This window comes from Zalophus californianus, chromosome 1 (assembly GCF_009762305.2).
Source record: "Zalophus californianus isolate mZalCal1 chromosome 1, mZalCal1.pri.v2, whole genome shotgun sequence".
In the NCBI taxonomy this organism is placed as follows: Eukaryota; Metazoa; Chordata; class Mammalia; order Carnivora; family Otariidae; genus Zalophus; species Zalophus californianus.
The window spans coordinates 9,316,888-9,335,000 of record NC_045595.1 but is presented as its reverse complement, the minus strand read 5'-3'; the positions used below and the strand labels follow the sequence as shown (position 1 = coordinate 9,335,000).

The 18,113-nt window shown below is 52.9% G+C and overlaps 1 protein-coding gene across 11 annotated transcripts in view; it reads left to right on the top strand.

The window, feature by feature from the left end:
- The window catches only part of CACNA1A (calcium voltage-gated channel subunit alpha1 A), a 210,364-nt gene that overhangs the window by 160,820 nt on the left and 31,431 nt on the right, over positions 1-18,113 (top strand). For all 11 annotated transcript variants that reach the window (XM_027586362.2, XM_027586361.2, XM_027586359.2 and 8 more), the window contains exons 25-31: positions 2,579-2,678; positions 4,138-4,298; positions 5,710-5,847; positions 7,458-7,659; positions 8,799-8,963; positions 11,123-11,233; positions 15,411-15,494. In XM_027586362.2, coding sequence (XP_027442163.1) covers positions 2,579-2,678; positions 4,138-4,298; positions 5,710-5,847; positions 7,458-7,659; positions 8,799-8,963; positions 11,123-11,233; positions 15,411-15,494 — 961 coding nt within the window. The remainder of the gene's footprint in view (positions 1-2,578; positions 2,679-4,137; positions 4,299-5,709; positions 5,848-7,457; positions 7,660-8,798; positions 8,964-11,122; positions 11,234-15,410; positions 15,495-18,113) is intronic.

Here is an 18,113-nt window from a genome sequence, read left to right as displayed (position 1 = left end):
GCTGCCATCCATGGCTTGCAGTGACCAGAGCCCCCCTCAGTCTCTCCCCCAAGAGGAGGAGCCCTAAGGGGCCTTAGCCACTGCCTCCCTCCATGACCCACCATGAGTCCAGTTCTTGGCAGAGAACAGCAAGGACATGGGGGAGCGGGGCCTCTCCGGGGTCTGATGTCAACAAGGCAGACGAGCTTCGTGGGGTGGTTCCCAGAGGGGTAAGCGTGTCCAGACTCCAAGATGGGAGAAGGGTGGACAAGCCACACAACCAGGACTTGGGCTCTAAAAGGAGAAATTAGCCTCCTAAGGAGCATCTACACTTTCAGCAAAGTGGTTCAAAGTCGGGTTGTTTTCTGTGAGAGCACCTTGATCAAGCCACTCCTGCAAGCTCATGACCCAAACTGCCAGGAACACCCCTCACTGCCTCAATAAACAAGACTGTTCCTCAGCCTTGTCCAACGGCAAGGTACCTCCTGAGGGAGAGAGCCCCACAGGGGGAGGCCAGGGAGTCCTTTTCAGAGGAGTGGATGGCCCATGGGAGGCATGTTTCCAAATGTCAGCCATTCAGCACCTCAAGATTGTAGCTGGTTCTACACACAACCTAGATGTCCACTTGCTTGACATTTTCTCCACCAACACGTAGTCTAAACTTTGCTTCAGTTTTTGCTGGGAAATTGGGCCGTCCCCTTACAACCGGTATTGTTAGCCTCAGAGAGAACCACAGCTGGAAAGGTGAATCCCACAGGTGTGAAACAGTGGCATTGCGGCTTATCACATTCAAGCTGGGTTCTAGGAATTCCAGAGAAATGAGTGACCTCCTAGCACATCTCGGAGACCTTCCACTCTTACCGAAGCAAAAGGCCTGAAAGATGCTTGAAGAAGAAATAGCTAGTTTCCCTGTGGGGTCCAATTATTTAATTGTGTCCCTGTTCAGCCTCACATTATCAGTGACTCTCTTGATGTGTGTTGTCTACTTCAGGGGCACAACCTTGAGATAACAATGATGACTTTGGCTTTAAAGGGGGAAAAACATGTTCCAGCCAAATCCTGGAGCACAGCTGTGCTCTGCAGAATAACGTTCAGTTCCCCTCTTTATTCCCCGAAAAAAATGAGAGAAAGGAGATCTATAAGAAAGGATGATTTTGTGCCCAGATACCCAGACACCCATGGTGGGGGTCCCTGGGATAGCTCTCCACATGATCCACAGGGTAACCAGAGGGACATGTTTGCTGGGAGACCCTCAAAGAACTCTCATCTGAATCCATTCACGTGCATCCTGAGACCATACGCCAGGCGCATGGTGGGGGCAAGAATCATGATTAAAAGGGAAAATGGACACCTAGAAGAATAAATCACAATTTAAGCCTCTGATGGGTTTTCTGGCTAAAGCCCGAAGCCAAAGACTGAAACAAATGACTGTGGAACAGCAGTAGGGTTTCGTAAAACCCAGCGGCAATCAGGGAAGGCTGTCAGATAAAGGAGCCTCTAATTTGGCTTTGGGGGCTGTGTGGTCCTGTGAATGGAGAGGTGGAGGAAGGGCATTTCTGGCAGCAGGAACAGTATGTGCAAAAGCAGAGGGAGACAAAAGAGTGTGGCTGGGGTTTCGGGTGTGTCGCAGTCGATGGAAATGCAAAGGTAAAGGTAAGTTGGGCTACATTTCCAAGAGCCTTGAGTGCCGTGCCCGAAGTTCGCACTTCTAGGAATTCAGATGCTCCAGAAGGATTCTGAGAAGGAGAGCGACATGGTCATTGGCTTTGAACACTGTGTGCAGAAAAGATCAAAGGAGAGAGAGACAGGGAGTGGGGGGAACCTGGGAAATGGGTAATGGGAGTCTAGCATAAGATGGTGGCTGGGGACGATGATGGAGATGTTAGGGGAGTAACCCATTGTGGGTGGAGGACAGGAAGCTGAATGTGACACTTGGGTTTCTGACTTGGGCAACTGGGTGGATGATGAGTTCTATTAACCACAAGTCTTTGATGGCTGCACCGAAAGCCCTCCTCTTAGGGGACCTGAATCATGGTTGGCTAAGGGTAGCAAGGGATCTGCAGGAGCTGTACGGTGAAGGGTCAGGTCCAGTGGACCCGGGACTGAACCTCTATGCAGCTCTCTGGAAAGACGGGCTAAGGGACCCTGGCGGAGGTTCAACATCAACATCTGATGTCCTGCTTCTTTCCTTTCCTGTGGGCTCAGGGAATACTGGGGGAGAGTGACGTTAAGTATTTCCTGAATCCTATTGGAAGTGGGGCGAGGAATCACATTTTCTAAGAGCTCACCAAGACCACCTCCAGTGAGCGTCCAAAGGCAGCCAGCTCCCCTCTGCTCGGTCTGGCCTGGCCAAGTGGTGGAGGACCTTAACAAATCCTGAGACCAGAACCACAGAAGGCCATCTGCTGACTACCTCTTGAGCTCACATCTAGCAGGGGTGCTCACTACTCTTCCCCAGCAAGGGCAGGACTGTGCCAGGCTTCCCCCAAGACTCCTATGCCTGAGAGGGTGGGGTCACATGGAGTTGTGGGCCACCCACCACCCAGACTGACTTCTGCTTCCTCTCTTCCCCTCTCTGCACCCTAACATCCCTCCACAGTGGCAATAGCAAAGGAAAGGACATCAACACTATTAAATCCCTCCGAGTCCTCCGGGTGCTACGACCTCTTAAAACCATCAAGCGGTTGCCAAAGCTCAAGGTGAGATTGGGGCATGTGGGAGGCCTGTGAGGGTTGCCATATACAGTTGGGCAGGTTGCACACTGTTCAAGGACACTACATTGAAAGGGGAGCTGATAACATCACATCCGTCATATATGGATATATTTATTATTACAACTTTCCAGCAGATGGCAGTAAAGTGAATCGACCTAACAAAATCTGTGTATTATGACAGTTTTCCATTAGATGAAATGTCTTAAGGTGGGGCTCCCTTTTCCTAATTCACAGGAGGACATCATATGGATAAAATAGGGCACAACCGTAATGTGGGAAGCAGGAAACTAGGTTTCTGCTCCCACATAACTTTTGACTTTTCACCAACCTGTTCTAGACTCCATTATCTCCTGTTCCAAAATAGTATGAACCAGCATTTCCCAAAGCTTGTCATTCAGGAGAAACAGGAGAAAAGAAAGGAAATGCAACCTAGTCATTCAAACACACCTTTCCAATTGATGTTTCACCTGAGAGCCACCTGTATTATCTCCTACTTAACGTTAAAGTCACCACTTTTTTTATTTAAATGAGCATATTTTAAAAGGAAACTCTATGCCAAGGTTCTCAAGTTGGAAAACCAGAACCCAATGTTAATAGAAGGTAAAACTAAATACATTCCCCCAAAATAAGACACCATTAAGAAAATCTAGCCAAAAAAGATTGCCTGGAAAAGGCTTTGGACTTGGGTGCTTGCTCTTCCCGGGTTGAAAAGGAAAAGTATCAGGTTTCGGTGTTAACAGAGTAGCAACAAAGCAAGACCTTCTCCTTCACTCAAAAGGATTGATGGGAAAAGTGGAAAGTGAGTAACTTTGTTACCATGCGATTCAGCAGGACTTAGTGTGGGCTCCTGCAGGACCTGAAGGAACGTCCTCTGTCGCCTCGGCGTGCCCCTCCCCCATGACTTTGGCACTGTCGCTCGCCGATATGTGGCTGCCCTTTGGATGTGAAAGCTTGCTTGCGCTGAAATATGTGGACGTGCAGCCATATCCAGTGCTGCAGTTCCTCACCCTTTTCTGGGTGGCAGCCCCCTTCCCAAGCCCCCGAGAAAGCTGTGCACCCTCTCTCCCCCGGGGAAAACTGGCCTGTAATTACAGTGGGTTCGAGGATCCTTACCCACTAGTGGTTAGGACCCACCGTGGTTAGAAGCAGAACAGGGTGGGAGATGTTGCAGGCGGGACCCCTGCCTTCCTTGGGAAATGGTGGAAAGATGCCATCTCTCCCGGGCCTGTGACATTGCCTCTCAAAGCCAGAGCGCCCCCTACTGCTCGGTGGGCAGAAGGGAGGAGGAGCACAACTCTGGACGGGGCGGGGGCGGGGGGGGGGGTGAGGCAGGGACACAGAATCAATAGGAAAGGCCCTGTCCGTGAGACGGGACATTGGAAAATTGGCAGCACGTTGGTTGTGTCGCCAGCCCCTCATGCCCTCTCTCCACTCTGCGCCCCAGGCCGTGTTCGACTGTGTGGTGAACTCGCTCAAGAATGTCTTCAACATCCTCATCGTCTACATGCTGTTCATGTTCATCTTTGCCGTGGTGGCCGTGCAGCTCTTCAAGGGGAAGTTTTTCCACTGCACTGATGAGTCCAAGGAGTTCGAGAAAGACTGCCGGTGGGTCTCTGCTCCCCTCCGTGTCCCCATGGGGGCTGGGGGATGGGGGGCCCAGAAGCGCCACTGGGGCTTGGAAACCAGAGTGTTGGGCCCTGGACGTGACCCAGGTGCAACCAGCTTGGGGCCAGAATAGGAAGAAAAAGTTTGGGTGTTTGAGTTGCTGTGCATCTCGCTTCCATCCCCACCTTTGTCAAGTGGGGGATATTCATACACGTCCACGTTCCCTTATTGGAAAACCTTTACCGGCTGATGCGTTTCAAAGATCAGAATATTATGCGATTTTAGAAAGATCGCATAGCACGTGTTCCACACAGGACGTCAGTCACACCCTCAGCTGGGTCTAAGGCATCCCTGTAACCAAACCAGTTTTGTTTTGTTTCGTTTTGTGTTTTTGCTGGGAAACATGCAACTATTTGCACCGAATGGGACAAATGACAAGTGTGAAGAGCCTCATGTCCAGTCGGGTCCGGTTTCGTTGCCAAACGAATTAGATCAGAGGTGGAAAACTTTGTCTGCCAAGGGCCGGATCCTACAAACTTTGGCCTTTATGGGGCCCGCAGCCTCTGTAACAGCTCCTCTCTGCTACCGTCCTAACACAGAGCAGACAGGCAACACGGAGACAAATAGGCGTGACTATGTTCTTATTTCTAGAAATGAAAATTTGAATGTCGGACAAATTTAATTTGTCACAAACGCATTCTTTTGATTTGTTTCCTACCTCTTAAAAATGTAGAAAACTGTTCTTAGTTTGTGGGTCATACAGACAACAGGTGCAAATTTGGTCTGTGGGCCATAACTTGCCACCCCCTGACTTAAGAGAAAGATGTTTGGTTTTCGGAACTTTCTAGAGTTTGGAGTCGTGGAGGAGAAGTTGTGGGCCTGCAGTTGCCCCCTCTTGGGGTCATCCCCATGATAGAAATTGCTAAGCCCTTAACTAAGCGCCATTAAACACTGTCGCTGGTATAAAGCATTACTATGCAGAGAATGGCAGCCTGTTATTTTGGTGGCTGTGTCCTGACATTGGAAGGACCCCAGACACTTGGCCTCGTGTGTCTGGGGCTAAGCCTTGTGTCCTGCCCTGAAAAGGGGCCGCAGCTGCCCCCTCTGGCCTGATGAACCCAGAGGTGTGCCTGTCTCTCTCCCTGCTCTCAACCCCCACCCCCAAGCCTGAGGCTCCCACCCGCAGGACTAGAAGTTTTCGTGTTGGAAGAGAGTGCTCAGTCCTGAGTCGGCTCTCGGCTGAGGATTTGTCTCCGAGCGGATGGACACACATCAGGGAGACGCATGAGGGGCTGCTGCTTCCTGGGCTCAGGAATGCAGCGTGGGCTGGTGGGCCCCTCTTCCTCTTCCTCCTGCCGAAGATGAGTGTCCCCTTCTTCTGTTTACTAACGGCCCCCATTTTCTGTGGCAGTGGCAAGTACCTCCTCTACGAGAAGAACGAGGTGAAGGCACGGGACAGACAATGGAAGAAATATGAGTTCCATTATGACAACGTGCTGTGGGCTCTGTTGACCCTCTTCACTGTGTCCACAGGAGAAGGCTGGCCACAGTGAGTGGCCCGCCACAGAGCCCCACGGAGGAGTCAGGGGGGCCCCAGGGAGCAGGGTGGGGAAGGGTCTCAGAGCCCAGTGCTGAGAAAGGCCTGGCTGAAGAGAGGCTGGCTCCTGGCTTCCCGAGGTGGAGACCCCGGTAGGCGCACGGCGCGGGGGGCGGGGGGCTGCCACCAGAACAAGAGCCTACAAGTGCGGCTGGGCCTGTGGAGGCAGAAACCCAGCCCTCACTGGGCTCAGTCCGCCAGACCCTGTGTGTGGAACGGGCAGTGCTTCTAATTTGTAGAAAGGCTCCCCAGACACAGGCCGTCTTGTCCTCTTAACCCTTCCTATGCCAGTGAGTGCAGATCTCCAAGACCAGGGTGTGTGGATGTGGCATTTCCCAAGTCCCTTTGACCACAGGACCATTCCTCGCCCAGAATAGGGTGAGGGCTGGGGTGAGGCTGAATCATGCGTGAGTCCAGGGCTGGACCTGTCTTTGCTTAAAATGTTGGTATTTTTTGTCCTCATGGGTTTTTTTGTGGGTTTGGTTTTTGTTTTGTTTTGTTTTGGGGGGTTTTTTGGGGGGTTTTTTTTGGCATTCATTGTGATTTGTTTAAATATTGCAGTAAAATACTATTTCTTTTAATGACTGAGAGGCTTGGCACCTCCTTAATTTGTGTCCAAGGCAAGTGCTTTACTCTCCCCACCCAAGTCCCGGTCCTCCTCCCAGAGGTCTCAGAAATGCAGGTTGATTCCGGTGTGTGCCCTCAGCATCCTCGCCTCCCTCCCTCCTGCTCTCAGGAAACACACCAGCCCTCATGTGCCTTTCCACCCACCTACACGCACACTCAGTACCCACTCACATGGGGCCAGTGCTAGCCCATACGGCACCTTTGAGCAAATTTTTTAGACATCCTTCCTCAACAGACTTCACTTCCATCTGTCAGAAAATCATTGCAATATACTTAATGATTTTGTTCAAATAAGGTACTTCATGGCCACCTGCCCAAAAGTTGTCATCATAAATACACAAATCTTTCATGTCTATAGTATGAATGGCAACCTTTAGATGCAGAACCCTTGAGCAGTGCACAATCCGTGCAACTGTTCAGAGCAGCTCTGCACATATACACCCATGTTCATCCCCACTACCCCTTCTCAGCTCCCACTACCAGCTGTGCTTAGATGCCCCCACACACACACTCATATCTGCCTCCATGACCCCATATACCCTCCCATCCACCACCACCAACCTGGTTTCCCATCCCAACTTGGCCAGGCCTTAGTGGGCGAACTTCAGGAAGTCACTTTAAATTGCTAAACCTCAATTTCCTCATGTGTAAAAGGGGGCCAGTGATAACCTCCCTGAGAGGGTGGCCAAGAAAATAAATAAGATCATGTCCAGCACTTAATAACCCTCCGTCCGTGGTGGTAGAGGTAACTGACACTGTTGCCAAGACCCCCCACAGACAAAGGAGGTGGGAAGGCTTCTGGCTTCATAAAGTAACCACAGTAATTGGAGTCAGAAAACAGCTACTACTCTCATCTCTGTTGTTTTCTCTTAATATGTCCCTCCATTCCTGTCACCTGTCCCACTTTCCCCCTCTCCCCGCCCCATCCCTCACAGGGTCCTCAAGCACTCCGTGGATGCCACCTTTGAGAACCAGGGCCCCAGCCCCGGGTACCGCATGGAGATGTCCATCTTCTATGTCGTCTACTTTGTGGTGTTCCCCTTCTTCTTCGTCAATATCTTTGTGGCCTTGATCATCATCACCTTCCAGGAGCAGGGGGACAAGATGATGGAGGAATACAGCCTGGAGAAAAATGAGGTGCCACTTCCCGGTTGCATCCTTCATTTAAAAATTGATGACAGCCCCAATACACACACAAACACATACACACGCACATGCACACACACATTCACACCCAGGAAACAGCTTTTGGGGGCCTCTGGGGGGGGCACAGCAGCATTCTGCAGGCAGAATTCTATCTGCAGGGCAGCCCGTCATGGGGTTCCTGGAGGAAAACACACCGACAGAAGGTGTCTGTATCAGTCGGTGTGGACTAGGTTATGCCACAGTAACAAACAGCTTCAGAATCTCAGCACCAGATGTCCACAAAGGGATTGACTGATTTCTTGCTCAACACCACATGTCCAGGTGGCTCTGGTCCACATCGTCTTTACTCTGGTTCCTCTCTGAGACACTTCAGATCAAGAAGAGAGAATGGCAAACCCCAGTCCAATTTTTGCAGTCTGTGCCCAGAAGTGACACATGTCCCTTCTGTCCACATCTCATTAGCCAGAGCAAGTCACACATCAATGTCTGATGTCAGTGGGGTGAGGAAGTATGATCTCCCCAAGGGTGGGGTGGTGAATATTTATGAATGAAAATCCAGTCCTCCAGAGAGTACAGACATGGTGCTTTGCCCTTCTAGAATCATCCAAACTAGGCAGAAGACCTGGAATGCGTCCTTCCTCTGCTCCGTTGGCCCCTAAGTCTAAGTAGCCATTATTCCTCCCTCCCTCAAAGAGAAGGAGGAAAAGAAGCAAAGTATGCTTGAAAGAACGGTTAGACTTCAGTCAGACTTTGGTTCAAGTTCAGGTTTGGCCCACTTGGCAGCTGTGCCACGTCAGGCGAGTGGCTGACCCTCTCTGAGCTTCTGTTTTCCTCCCCTGCAAAGTAGGGTTATTGATAGTACCCACTTCCCGTGTTTGCTGAGGGGATTCAGGGAGGTCATGAGGGACGTGTCAGCGCAAGATCAGGCAGACGATGACTTCTCAAGGAGGTGTAGCTGTTGGCAGAAGAAAGTGGTCGTGGTGAAGGGCTTCTGGGAGTGAGGAATCCCGACTGGGGACGGGCTCGTGCAGATGTGCCAGAGAGCCGTAGCCAGTGAGATGGGGGGTGCTCAGGGTGCAGCCGCCTCTCTCCTGCCCCCAGCCCTCATGCCGCCGGCCTCTCTCCCGCAGAGAGCCTGCATCGACTTCGCCATCAGTGCCAAACCACTGACCCGACACATGCCCCAGAACAAGCAGAGCTTCCAGTACCGCATGTGGCAGTTCGTGGTGTCTCCGCCCTTCGAGTACACCATCATGGCCATGATCGCTCTCAACACCATCGTGCTCATGATGAAGGTGAGCCCCCAGCACTGCTTAACCCCCATGCGTGCCCGCCCCTCACATCCACCTTCCTCTGGCCAAATGACGCCATGCGCCCCAAGTTTCCCCAGGCAGATGACACTCCATCACCACCCCCAAGCCTCTGCTCCGGCTGTTCCCTCTGCCTGACACACGGTTCCCGCCCCTCGGCCTGGCCAGCTCCTTCCAGCTGCATCTCCAAGAAATCTTTCCTGACCCCCCCATGACTGCACGAGGCCTCTATCTTTGCAAGCACCCCATCTGCGATCCCACGTGCCATAATATCAGCGTCAGGTTGCCCAGTGCTCTCCCCCACCAGCTTGTGAGCTCCCAGGGCCCAGACAAGTCCTGGTCACCCCTGAGTTCCTGGGGTTCAGCGAATCCCTGGCTCTGAGGGCACAGGAGGCCCTCGATAAATGTTCAGTGGATGAACTGAGGAAGGAGGGGCAGGCAGGGACCTTGCAACTCTTGGGGCCACGGAGCCCCTTCAGGGTGAAAAGTCAGAATCTTTCACCCTGTGGTTTGGAGACCAAAGGGCGGGATGTAAGCCCAGCTCTGCTATTTATCTCAGCATTTAACTTTGCACCAGGGGCCAGCAACTCTCAGGCCTCAGTTTCCCTGTCAATGAAATGGGGATGATCATAATAGCACGTTCCTACCATCCCTGGGTGGGGACAAGGATTGAATGCGGACGTTCAGGCAAAGATATGAGCATGTTTCTCAACACTTCAAAAACACTCGATATTTAAGCTGCCCATTTTTGGATTGGCGAAAAAGCCATGCCTATTTTTGCTTGAAACGCTTCTCCATAAGCAAGTTCTTTTATCTTTTCATTGTTAGAATCATGAGCAGTTTCAAACAGAAAGGAATAGTGTAGCACAGCGCTTCTCAGATTGCAGTGTTCACGGATCATCTGGGGATCTCGTTAACATGAACATTCCGGTTGGGCAGATCCGGGGTGGGACCCTGACGTTCCAAGCAGCATCCCCCAGATGCCAGGGCTGCAGGTCCCTGGACCCCACCCACCCGGTCTCCAACACCCAGAGGTGCCCATTGTGAACACTATGTTCACTTCATCTACCTTGTTTCTCTTTTTTCTTGAGGTGAAATTCACATAACATAAAATTAACCGTTTCAAAGTGTGCACGACCCTGAGATCATGACCTGAGCTGAAATTAAAAGTCGGACGCTTAACCGACTGAGCCACCCAGATGCCCCATGAGTTATTTTCTGAGCCAAGATCAAAACGGCTACACGTGGTCTCTGGTTTTTGTCTTTGAAATTTCTGTCTTCCCCGTACCATTTTTTCCCATGCTGTTGACTTTTTGAGGAAACCAGATGAGTTGAATGAAAATGGTCCCACCTCTGGGTGCATTGGTTTTCTCATGGGGTACTGTAACTTCTTCCTCCACCTGCCATGCCTCCTGTAACCTGGTACTGAGGGCTAAACATTATAAACTTCAATCTGATTAAATAGTTTGGGCAAGAAGAGTTCATAAGGAGTCAGAATAGAAGGGTTGCTGACTGGAAAGGGGTGCAAGGAAAATTTGGGGGTGCTGGAGATGTTCTAAGTCTTGGTCTGGGGAGTGGTCTTATGGGAGTGCAGAGGCAAGGATTTAAAGAGAGAGAGAGGGGCGCCTGGGTGGCTCAGTCGTTAAGCGTCTGCCTTCGGCTCAGGTCGTGATCCCGGGGTCCTGGGATCAAGCCTCGTGTCAGGCTCCCCGCTCCGCGGGAAGCCTGCTTCTCCCTCTCCCACTCCCCCTGCTTGTGTTCCCTCTCTCGCTGTGTCTGTCTCTGTCAAATAAATAAAATCTTTAAAAGAGAGAGAGAGAGAGAGATCTGGTGGGGAAAAAAACAGAAAATCCTGCAGAGCAGATTCTGCAGACATCCTCCTGCATCCCATCGGGAACGCCATCAGGCAGGCAGTCCTGGGATCTGGGATGCTAAGGCAGGACTCAAGATTAAGTGCTTGTTTTGATGTGAGAAGATTAGCCCAGCCCACAAAGGGCTTGCCTGGGGCCTGGGTCGCCTCCACAGGATGTTGGGAAGCCCCGAGTCCAAGTCCCGCCTGCCCCAGGACAGGAGAGTCGCAAAGCTGCAGCCCCAGCCCCCACCCTGCCCGCTGACCCCACCGTCCTTCCTCCTCCCTACTCCAGTTCTATGGGGCCTCGGTGGCTTATGAAAACGCTCTGAGAGTATTCAACATCGTCTTCACGTCCCTCTTCTCTCTGGAATGTGTGTTGAAAGTCATGGCTTTTGGGATTCTGGTAAGTATGGCCTTGGGGCTAGAGCTGTGGATTGGGGGGAAAGCCCGGAGGGGCACTGGGTGGTGGGCGGGCACTGGCCTCCCCACCTGGCCCCAAGACCCCCAGCCCCAGTGGTGGTTTGAGCATCCCTCCAGTGCCCACAGACCCTATGTAGGCGTTCATGCACTTGCCAAGTAACAGCGAGACCCAACGCTTATTGAGGGTTACTGTGTCCCACGTGCTTCTGGTGCAGTCATTCCTCAAAGTGATCCAAAGGGTGGGAATAATTACCATCTACTTTAAGGAAACCAAGATCCAGACAGGCCAAGTCCATGGCCTTCCAGCCATTCTAACCACAATCCACAGTAAGACATTTTACAACGGAGGCAGCATGCCGACATGCAAACACAACCGAGATGAACCGTTCCCAAATCTGTGTCTGCCCTTGTTGTGTGCCCTGTGCTCTGAAGTTGTGTGTTCTCCTGATGGCCTTGCTTTTCTTTTTAAATGCAGTCCGGGCCCCACTAGTTTGCCTTCATCCCCCACTGATGCAAGTGATCTTGACCAGAGGCACATTTTGCACACTGATTCCTAAAGGGATCTGTGGATGCAGCCGGGGTGGGGGCGGGGGAGTGTCTGTGAAATCAGATGTGAAAAAAAAAACAACCCGCATCTGTATTTTTCACAAGCCGCTAACCGGACTTTCACATTTCCTTCCATCTTGAAGGCGAACAGCCCCCCTGCAGCTTTACTGGTACAGTCTGGATCACAGATAAAAATCAGATATTTTTGTGGTGCATGATAGAGATCACAGGCACCTCCAGATTTCGTTTGTGTTCCTCCTTGCTTCAAATGCTGGTGACTCTCAAACCTACAGCTAGAAATTCTGTAGTTTGTTAATGAAGTGCATTAATCATTAGATCATTGAAAAAAAGATTGTGATAAGCGTATTTTAAGATAACAGGGGCCCTTGCAGTCCTGGGTATTTTATTCCATGCATTTACAAAGCTTCCTCTAAGAAGGCCTTCCCAGGTGGCCAAGGACGTTCACAGTCCCCCCCCCCCGCCAAAAAAAAAGTGAAGAAGGCCTGAACTGGTGGGGTTGTGTGTTGGGGTGACTTCAAGAAGATCCCCCAGTGAGTGGCCAAGCTCACACTTGATACAAGATGGCTTCCCTTCCGACCACCCACTGAGTCCACCTCTCTGAGGAGAGTAGTCTACAGTCTGTGCCCTCAGCCAGGCTCTCAGTGGGATGGAGGCTGGCTTCTCACCTTGGCTTCCCGAGGTGGCAAAGGGTGTCAGGGTTGGCACCAGAGAGCCCTTGCTTCAAATCACATCGCGACTGTGTCACCTCACCTCTCTCCATTGCGAGGGCCCGTCCGCTTCCTGTTCCTCAGAAGAGCTTGTGCAAACTCCAGCACAGATCCAGTGGGTCTGCTTAAAGTGAGGGTGAAGCCTGGCATGGAGTGCCCCATAGATGCCAGGAAGGTCAGGGAAGGCTCATCACCCCACTTTTCCCCTCCTGGGCAGGGGCTCCCAACCCTGTTACCCAGCAGGAGCACTTGGAGAGATTTCTTAAAATTGAATGATGCCCCAGAGCCAACCCCAGAAGTTCAGATTCATTGGTCAGGTGGGGGCCCCCCGAATCTGTATTTTTTTATTTGATTTATTCATTGGAGACACAGAGATACAGAGAGAGAGCATGTGCGGGGGGAGAGGGAGAAGCAGGCTCCCCGCTGAGCCGGGAGCCTGATGTGGGACTTGATCCCAGGACTCTGGGATCACGACCTGAGCCAAAGGCAGACGCTTAACCATCTGAGCCACCCAGGCGCCCCCCGATTCTGTATTTTTAATAAATACCCGAAGAGAGTCCAAGGGACAGCCTGGGCTGTCAGGTCCTGTGCTGAACATCAGGCAGGCGGGGGAAGCACCCTGCATCCAGAGCAACTCAGCGTTTCGGTCCTGGGGATGCCACCAGGATGGACCGCAGAACATGTATAGGGGACGGTGATCAGGCTCTGGCGTGCCCATATCAGGGTGCAAATCCTGCCGCGGCCCCTTTCTAGCTGCCTGGCCTCAAGCAAGGCACTTGGCCTTTTTCTCCTGTTTCCACATCTACAAACTAGGAGTACCATACACCCAGCCTCCCGGGGGCTGTGGGGAGCGTGGTGTAGGCTCGGGCACGGGACCTGCCCAACACAGCTGTGCTGTGTGATTTTTGAATCCCTGGTCAATCTTCTGGTAATGAAGTGGTTCTACCCGAGGGCTGGGGCTCTCTCTCTCCCCCACCCCTGATCATCTCACAGGGGCCTATCTGGAGCCTCCCCCTCCAGCTTAGATGAAGCCCCAAGTTCACCATGTGCAGTTTAGGCGATGGGGGGAGCTTTCTAGTCCAGGGGCTTGAGGCATATGGCCAGACATCTAGAAAGTCACCTTCATTGGGACTCTCCGGAACACAGCCTGAGATAAGGACTGAGTGCAAAGAATTTATCCGAAAACCCAGGAAGCTCAATGTGGGGGAGGGGGAGTGAGGCAGGAGCCAGAAGACAGCCAATACAGGGTGTGTTATGGGACACAGTTCCATTGAGGATCAACAGGAGGCAGCAGAGAGCACATACTTCAGAGTCCTTCCACTTGAGAGGAGAGAGCTGGGGTATTTATCCTCCAGTGCCCATCAGTCAGAGTCAAGGGCCACTCCCAGGGGAGCTCTTAATTCCCCAGCAACTTTGCAACCAGAGGATGCCCCTGGGCAGAGTAACTGAAAGTGTGTCATCGAAATATGAAGGGATATGTGCAGGGCCCCAGCAGCATCTGCTAAAATACCAAAAGTGCCAATGGAACCCGAATTCCTTTTAGCTGAGTATACAATAGCATCCATTCATTGAGCACCTACTGTATAACAGAACTCCCCGCCTACATTCACATTCATGATCCGATTGCTGTTATACCCCTGTCTTCCAGAAGAGGGCTCTAAGGCCCAACCAGTCCAACTCCCGAGGACATTTAACTCACACGTGCTGAAAGAATTTGATCCTGGAAAGCACAGCTCCAAAGCCTGGGTTCTTCTCTGTGAGGCAGAGCGGCTGCCACAGGGTCAGACGCTCAGGGGAGGAACGGACCCCTCAGAATGGGGCCCGAGCCCCAACCTGGCCTCTGCTTTGTGGGGATGCTGGGAAGGCCTGCGTGGGGTGTTGGGTCACACTGAGCCTCGAGGGCAGTCAGGATAGATCAAGTTTAGGTGCATTAACAACCCCCACGTCTCAGTCACTTCGGTCAACAAAGGTTTGGTTGACGTTCAGCAGGGCGAGGGGGCCTCTTTGCCTGGTAGTTACACAGGGACCCAGGCCCACAGAGCAGCCACCACCTGGAACATTGATGGTCACCAAGCCCAGGGTTAAAAGAGTCCTGGTGAGTCCCGCACTGGCCAGGAGGTGGCTCATACTGTCTCTGCTCAAAACCTATTGGCTGTAACTAGACACACAGCCCCATCGAACCACAAGGGGGCCCAGGAAGTGAAGCCTGGCATGTGCCCGGAAGGCCTTTGTGCCCCTGTTACTATCCCCTTTCTTCAGATTAGGAGGTGGAAGAACAGAGAGGTTAAGTCACTGGCCCACGGCCACACAGCAGGATGGTAGCAAAGCGGGGATGTGAACCCACAATCCACTCTTAGCGAGCGTGCTATAACGGGTGGGGTCTTGAACATAAACTCTGGACTCACCCAGGCCTGGGTTCAAATCCTGACTCTTCACATCCATGCTGCTCACCTCAGATGGGCGAGTAGCATCACTGGCTGAGCTTCAGTCGCCTCGTAAAATATGGTTGATAATCCTTTGCCCCAAGGGTCTACATGAGGATCCCAGTGACATCATTTATAAAGCACCTGGGGTGTCAGGGAGCCCGCAGATGTGTCAGAGAGACAGGCAAGCCCACACGGTAGCCCCCTCTCTCCAGCGGAGCTGAATCGGGCTGTGGAGGCCCCCTCTGGGACTGGGAGAGCCATGGGGTCCCAGGGCGGGGGAGCTCAGAACAGATGATACTGAGCAGCCCAGACAGCAGCATTGTGCTATTTGAATGACCAGAGGTGTTGGGGGCACTCGGGTTGATCAGCAGCTGTGCCCCTAATGTACCCTGGGGCCAGCCGTGGCAGCTGGGCGTGGAGCCCTGCGTTGGCATCCCTGTCTTGTGGCTCCCCGTTCTAGAATTATTTCCGCGATGCCTGGAACATCTTCGACTTTGTGACTGTTCTGGGCAGCATCACTGACATCCTCGTGACTGAGTTTGGGGTAAGTCTCCCGCCAGCTTCTCTGTGGGTAACTCCCGGCTGGGTGGAGAATGGGGGGAGTCTTTCAGAAACAGCAGTCCCAAAAGCCACAGCTGACTCGGGCCAGCACTTGACCGTGACCAAAGAGGGAGAAGCGGGGACCCCAGGGGCAAGGGCAGCCCCTCAGGAGGGCAACTCAGGGAGACGGGGGAGCCCAAAGCCACGGTTATGTGGCCAGCTCTGCAGTGTGAACTCCCCTGCCTCTTGGCTTTTGACTTATGAATATACAATATGGATTGAGACAATTAAAGGACCCAAGGGTGAGCCCTGCCCCCAAACACCACACAGTGTTGGGGACCCAGAACCAGCTTCAAGTTCATTCTGCTTGAACTAACCACCTTCTGGTTCATGGGGGGAGGTTCAGGAGGGAGCCGTGGCCCTTGAGCCAACAGGGGACACCACTGTCAGGGCCTTAGGAAGGTCCCCAGGATGTCCACCCTCTTCCATCCCCAGACTTGGGAGGCTTGTGACTTGGGGGGTGTCTCTGGACCCCTCTGTGGTGGCCCCGCAGGCCACACCGTCCTTCCCCCTCATCTGAAAGACTCAGGGCCCCAGAGCTCCTATCTCAGACCCCCTCCTTGGCCATTTGCAAGTGAGCCCAGGCTTGGGAGCCCTCAGGAGACCGGGGGGAGGGCAGGAGATCCTCACAGGGAGAGCAAAAGGGCAAAGACTGTTGGAGCCAAGGGCAGGAGGGGGCGTCAACCTCATCATAATAGCAATAAAAATAATGCCTGGCAAGAAAGGCACACTCAGTTGCATGACGCGCGCTGTGCCAAGCGGTTCACATGAATTAGCTCGTGGTACAGGTCAGGGGGTCAGGACAGAAAAGAATTCTCTTGGAGGGTTCAACTGAAGGGACTGGAAAGCAGAGACCACCCACGGAAAGGAGGGGAGGGGGGCAGATTAGGATGGCAAAGTGCCCAGCACCCCACCACCATGGGGAGCTGTTACCTGCCCAGGTGCTGAAGCGGGGAGGAAATCCGAGCTGGAATGGGGAGAGGCCACCTGGAAGGAGCTGTGGACCTGGAGGGACAGAGCCCCTGCCCAAGAGGAAGGCCAAAGCAGGCCCAGAACACTGGGAGAAATACTCAAGCCCATCTCTCCTCCACCCTCCATCTCCTGCCAGGGCATTCCATTGGCCAAGCCTAGCCAGAAGGGAGCCAGAAGGCCAGGGAGCCCGGGGTGGGGGCGGGGGGGGGGGGAATGCACAAAATAGGCAGAGAAAAGGGAAGAATGGACCTGGTTGGGGCGTGGCCCCATTTCACAGATGAGGAAGCTAATGCTTGGTACTCGGACAAGTGAGGGACCTGCCTAAGGTCATGCACCAAGACCTGGTGACTCCTGAGAACTCACTGGTGGCCCCGTTAGAGCCCCCAGCAGAAAGGGACCAACCGATCCATTCTTCCATCTTGGAAGGCTGGTGGGGCTGAGTGGGGCCTCCACAGAAGAGGAGGCCATTCTCGTTGTGTCCCCCCAGCACCTCCTTCCCAAGTGGTATCCTGGCCATACCTCTGCCTTCAGCTCCACTGAGCCAGAAATTCTCCCTTCCCTTCATCCCATGCCTAACACCTTCCTCTAGAGAGGCCAAAGGGGCTGTCCCTGTTGGGCTTCGCCACCTGGCCCCTGTGCCAGAGCCTCGGTTCATCTCTGTCCTAAGTTTCTAAGGGATGCGGAGCTCCAACTGGCAGTCAAAATAACTCATCATCCCGCTGAGCACACTACAGTTTTGAACCAGTGGTCCTCTGGGTCAAGAGGTCGGAAGGGTGGCCCAGCACCCCAGTCGGGCAAGTGGAGGAAGTTGGTTGAAACCTCCAGTCGCCAATAAGAGATCTATAGGACTGGACCCCAAGGGCCCATTCTCCAGGCTGGCAGGATGGGGAGGGGCAAGAAGTTGAGGTACAGGGCCCAGTTCAAGGACGTCAGGACTATTACAGTGATCAAACACCCCTCCCTACAAGCTGTTTGACTTTGGGTGGCTTGGATCACCTCCTCTCATGTAGAATGGGGATAACTGTTGCAGTTAACCTCACTGGATCCCTGCAAGCTCCACATTCACTCATGCATTCAGTAGGCATTCACTGAGCACCTGCTGCATGCCAGGCATTGCTGTTAAGTGCCCAGAGACTGTGAACAAAGCGAAAACAGACAAGAATGCCTGCCCCCAAGGGGCTGACGCTCTAGGGAGGGAGTCCGCAACTTTTAACAAGTGTGAGCAATCCATGTGAAGGGTTTGGCACAGAACCTGCCAGGAAATAGATCGTTCCCGAATGGCAGTTACTATTATTGCTATTATTTACCATGAAGGTACTTGGGTCTGCTGTTTGTTCACCAACCACCTCCCCCGCCCCATCCCCCCGGGGCCCTGAATTAGAATCATCTGGAGGGAAAGATAGAGGGTGGGTGTGTGGACCCTTTTAGGATGTTACTTTCCCAACCTGCCGGGCAAGGAGCCCACAGCCACCCCTTTCTGCCTCCCAGGTAAGCCCACTAGGTCAGGCCAGAGCTCAGCCAGGCTGAGGCAGGGAGAGCCAGACCCTTGCGAGGGCAAGTCCCCAGGGTTTGGGGGGGAGAGGGCTCGGGG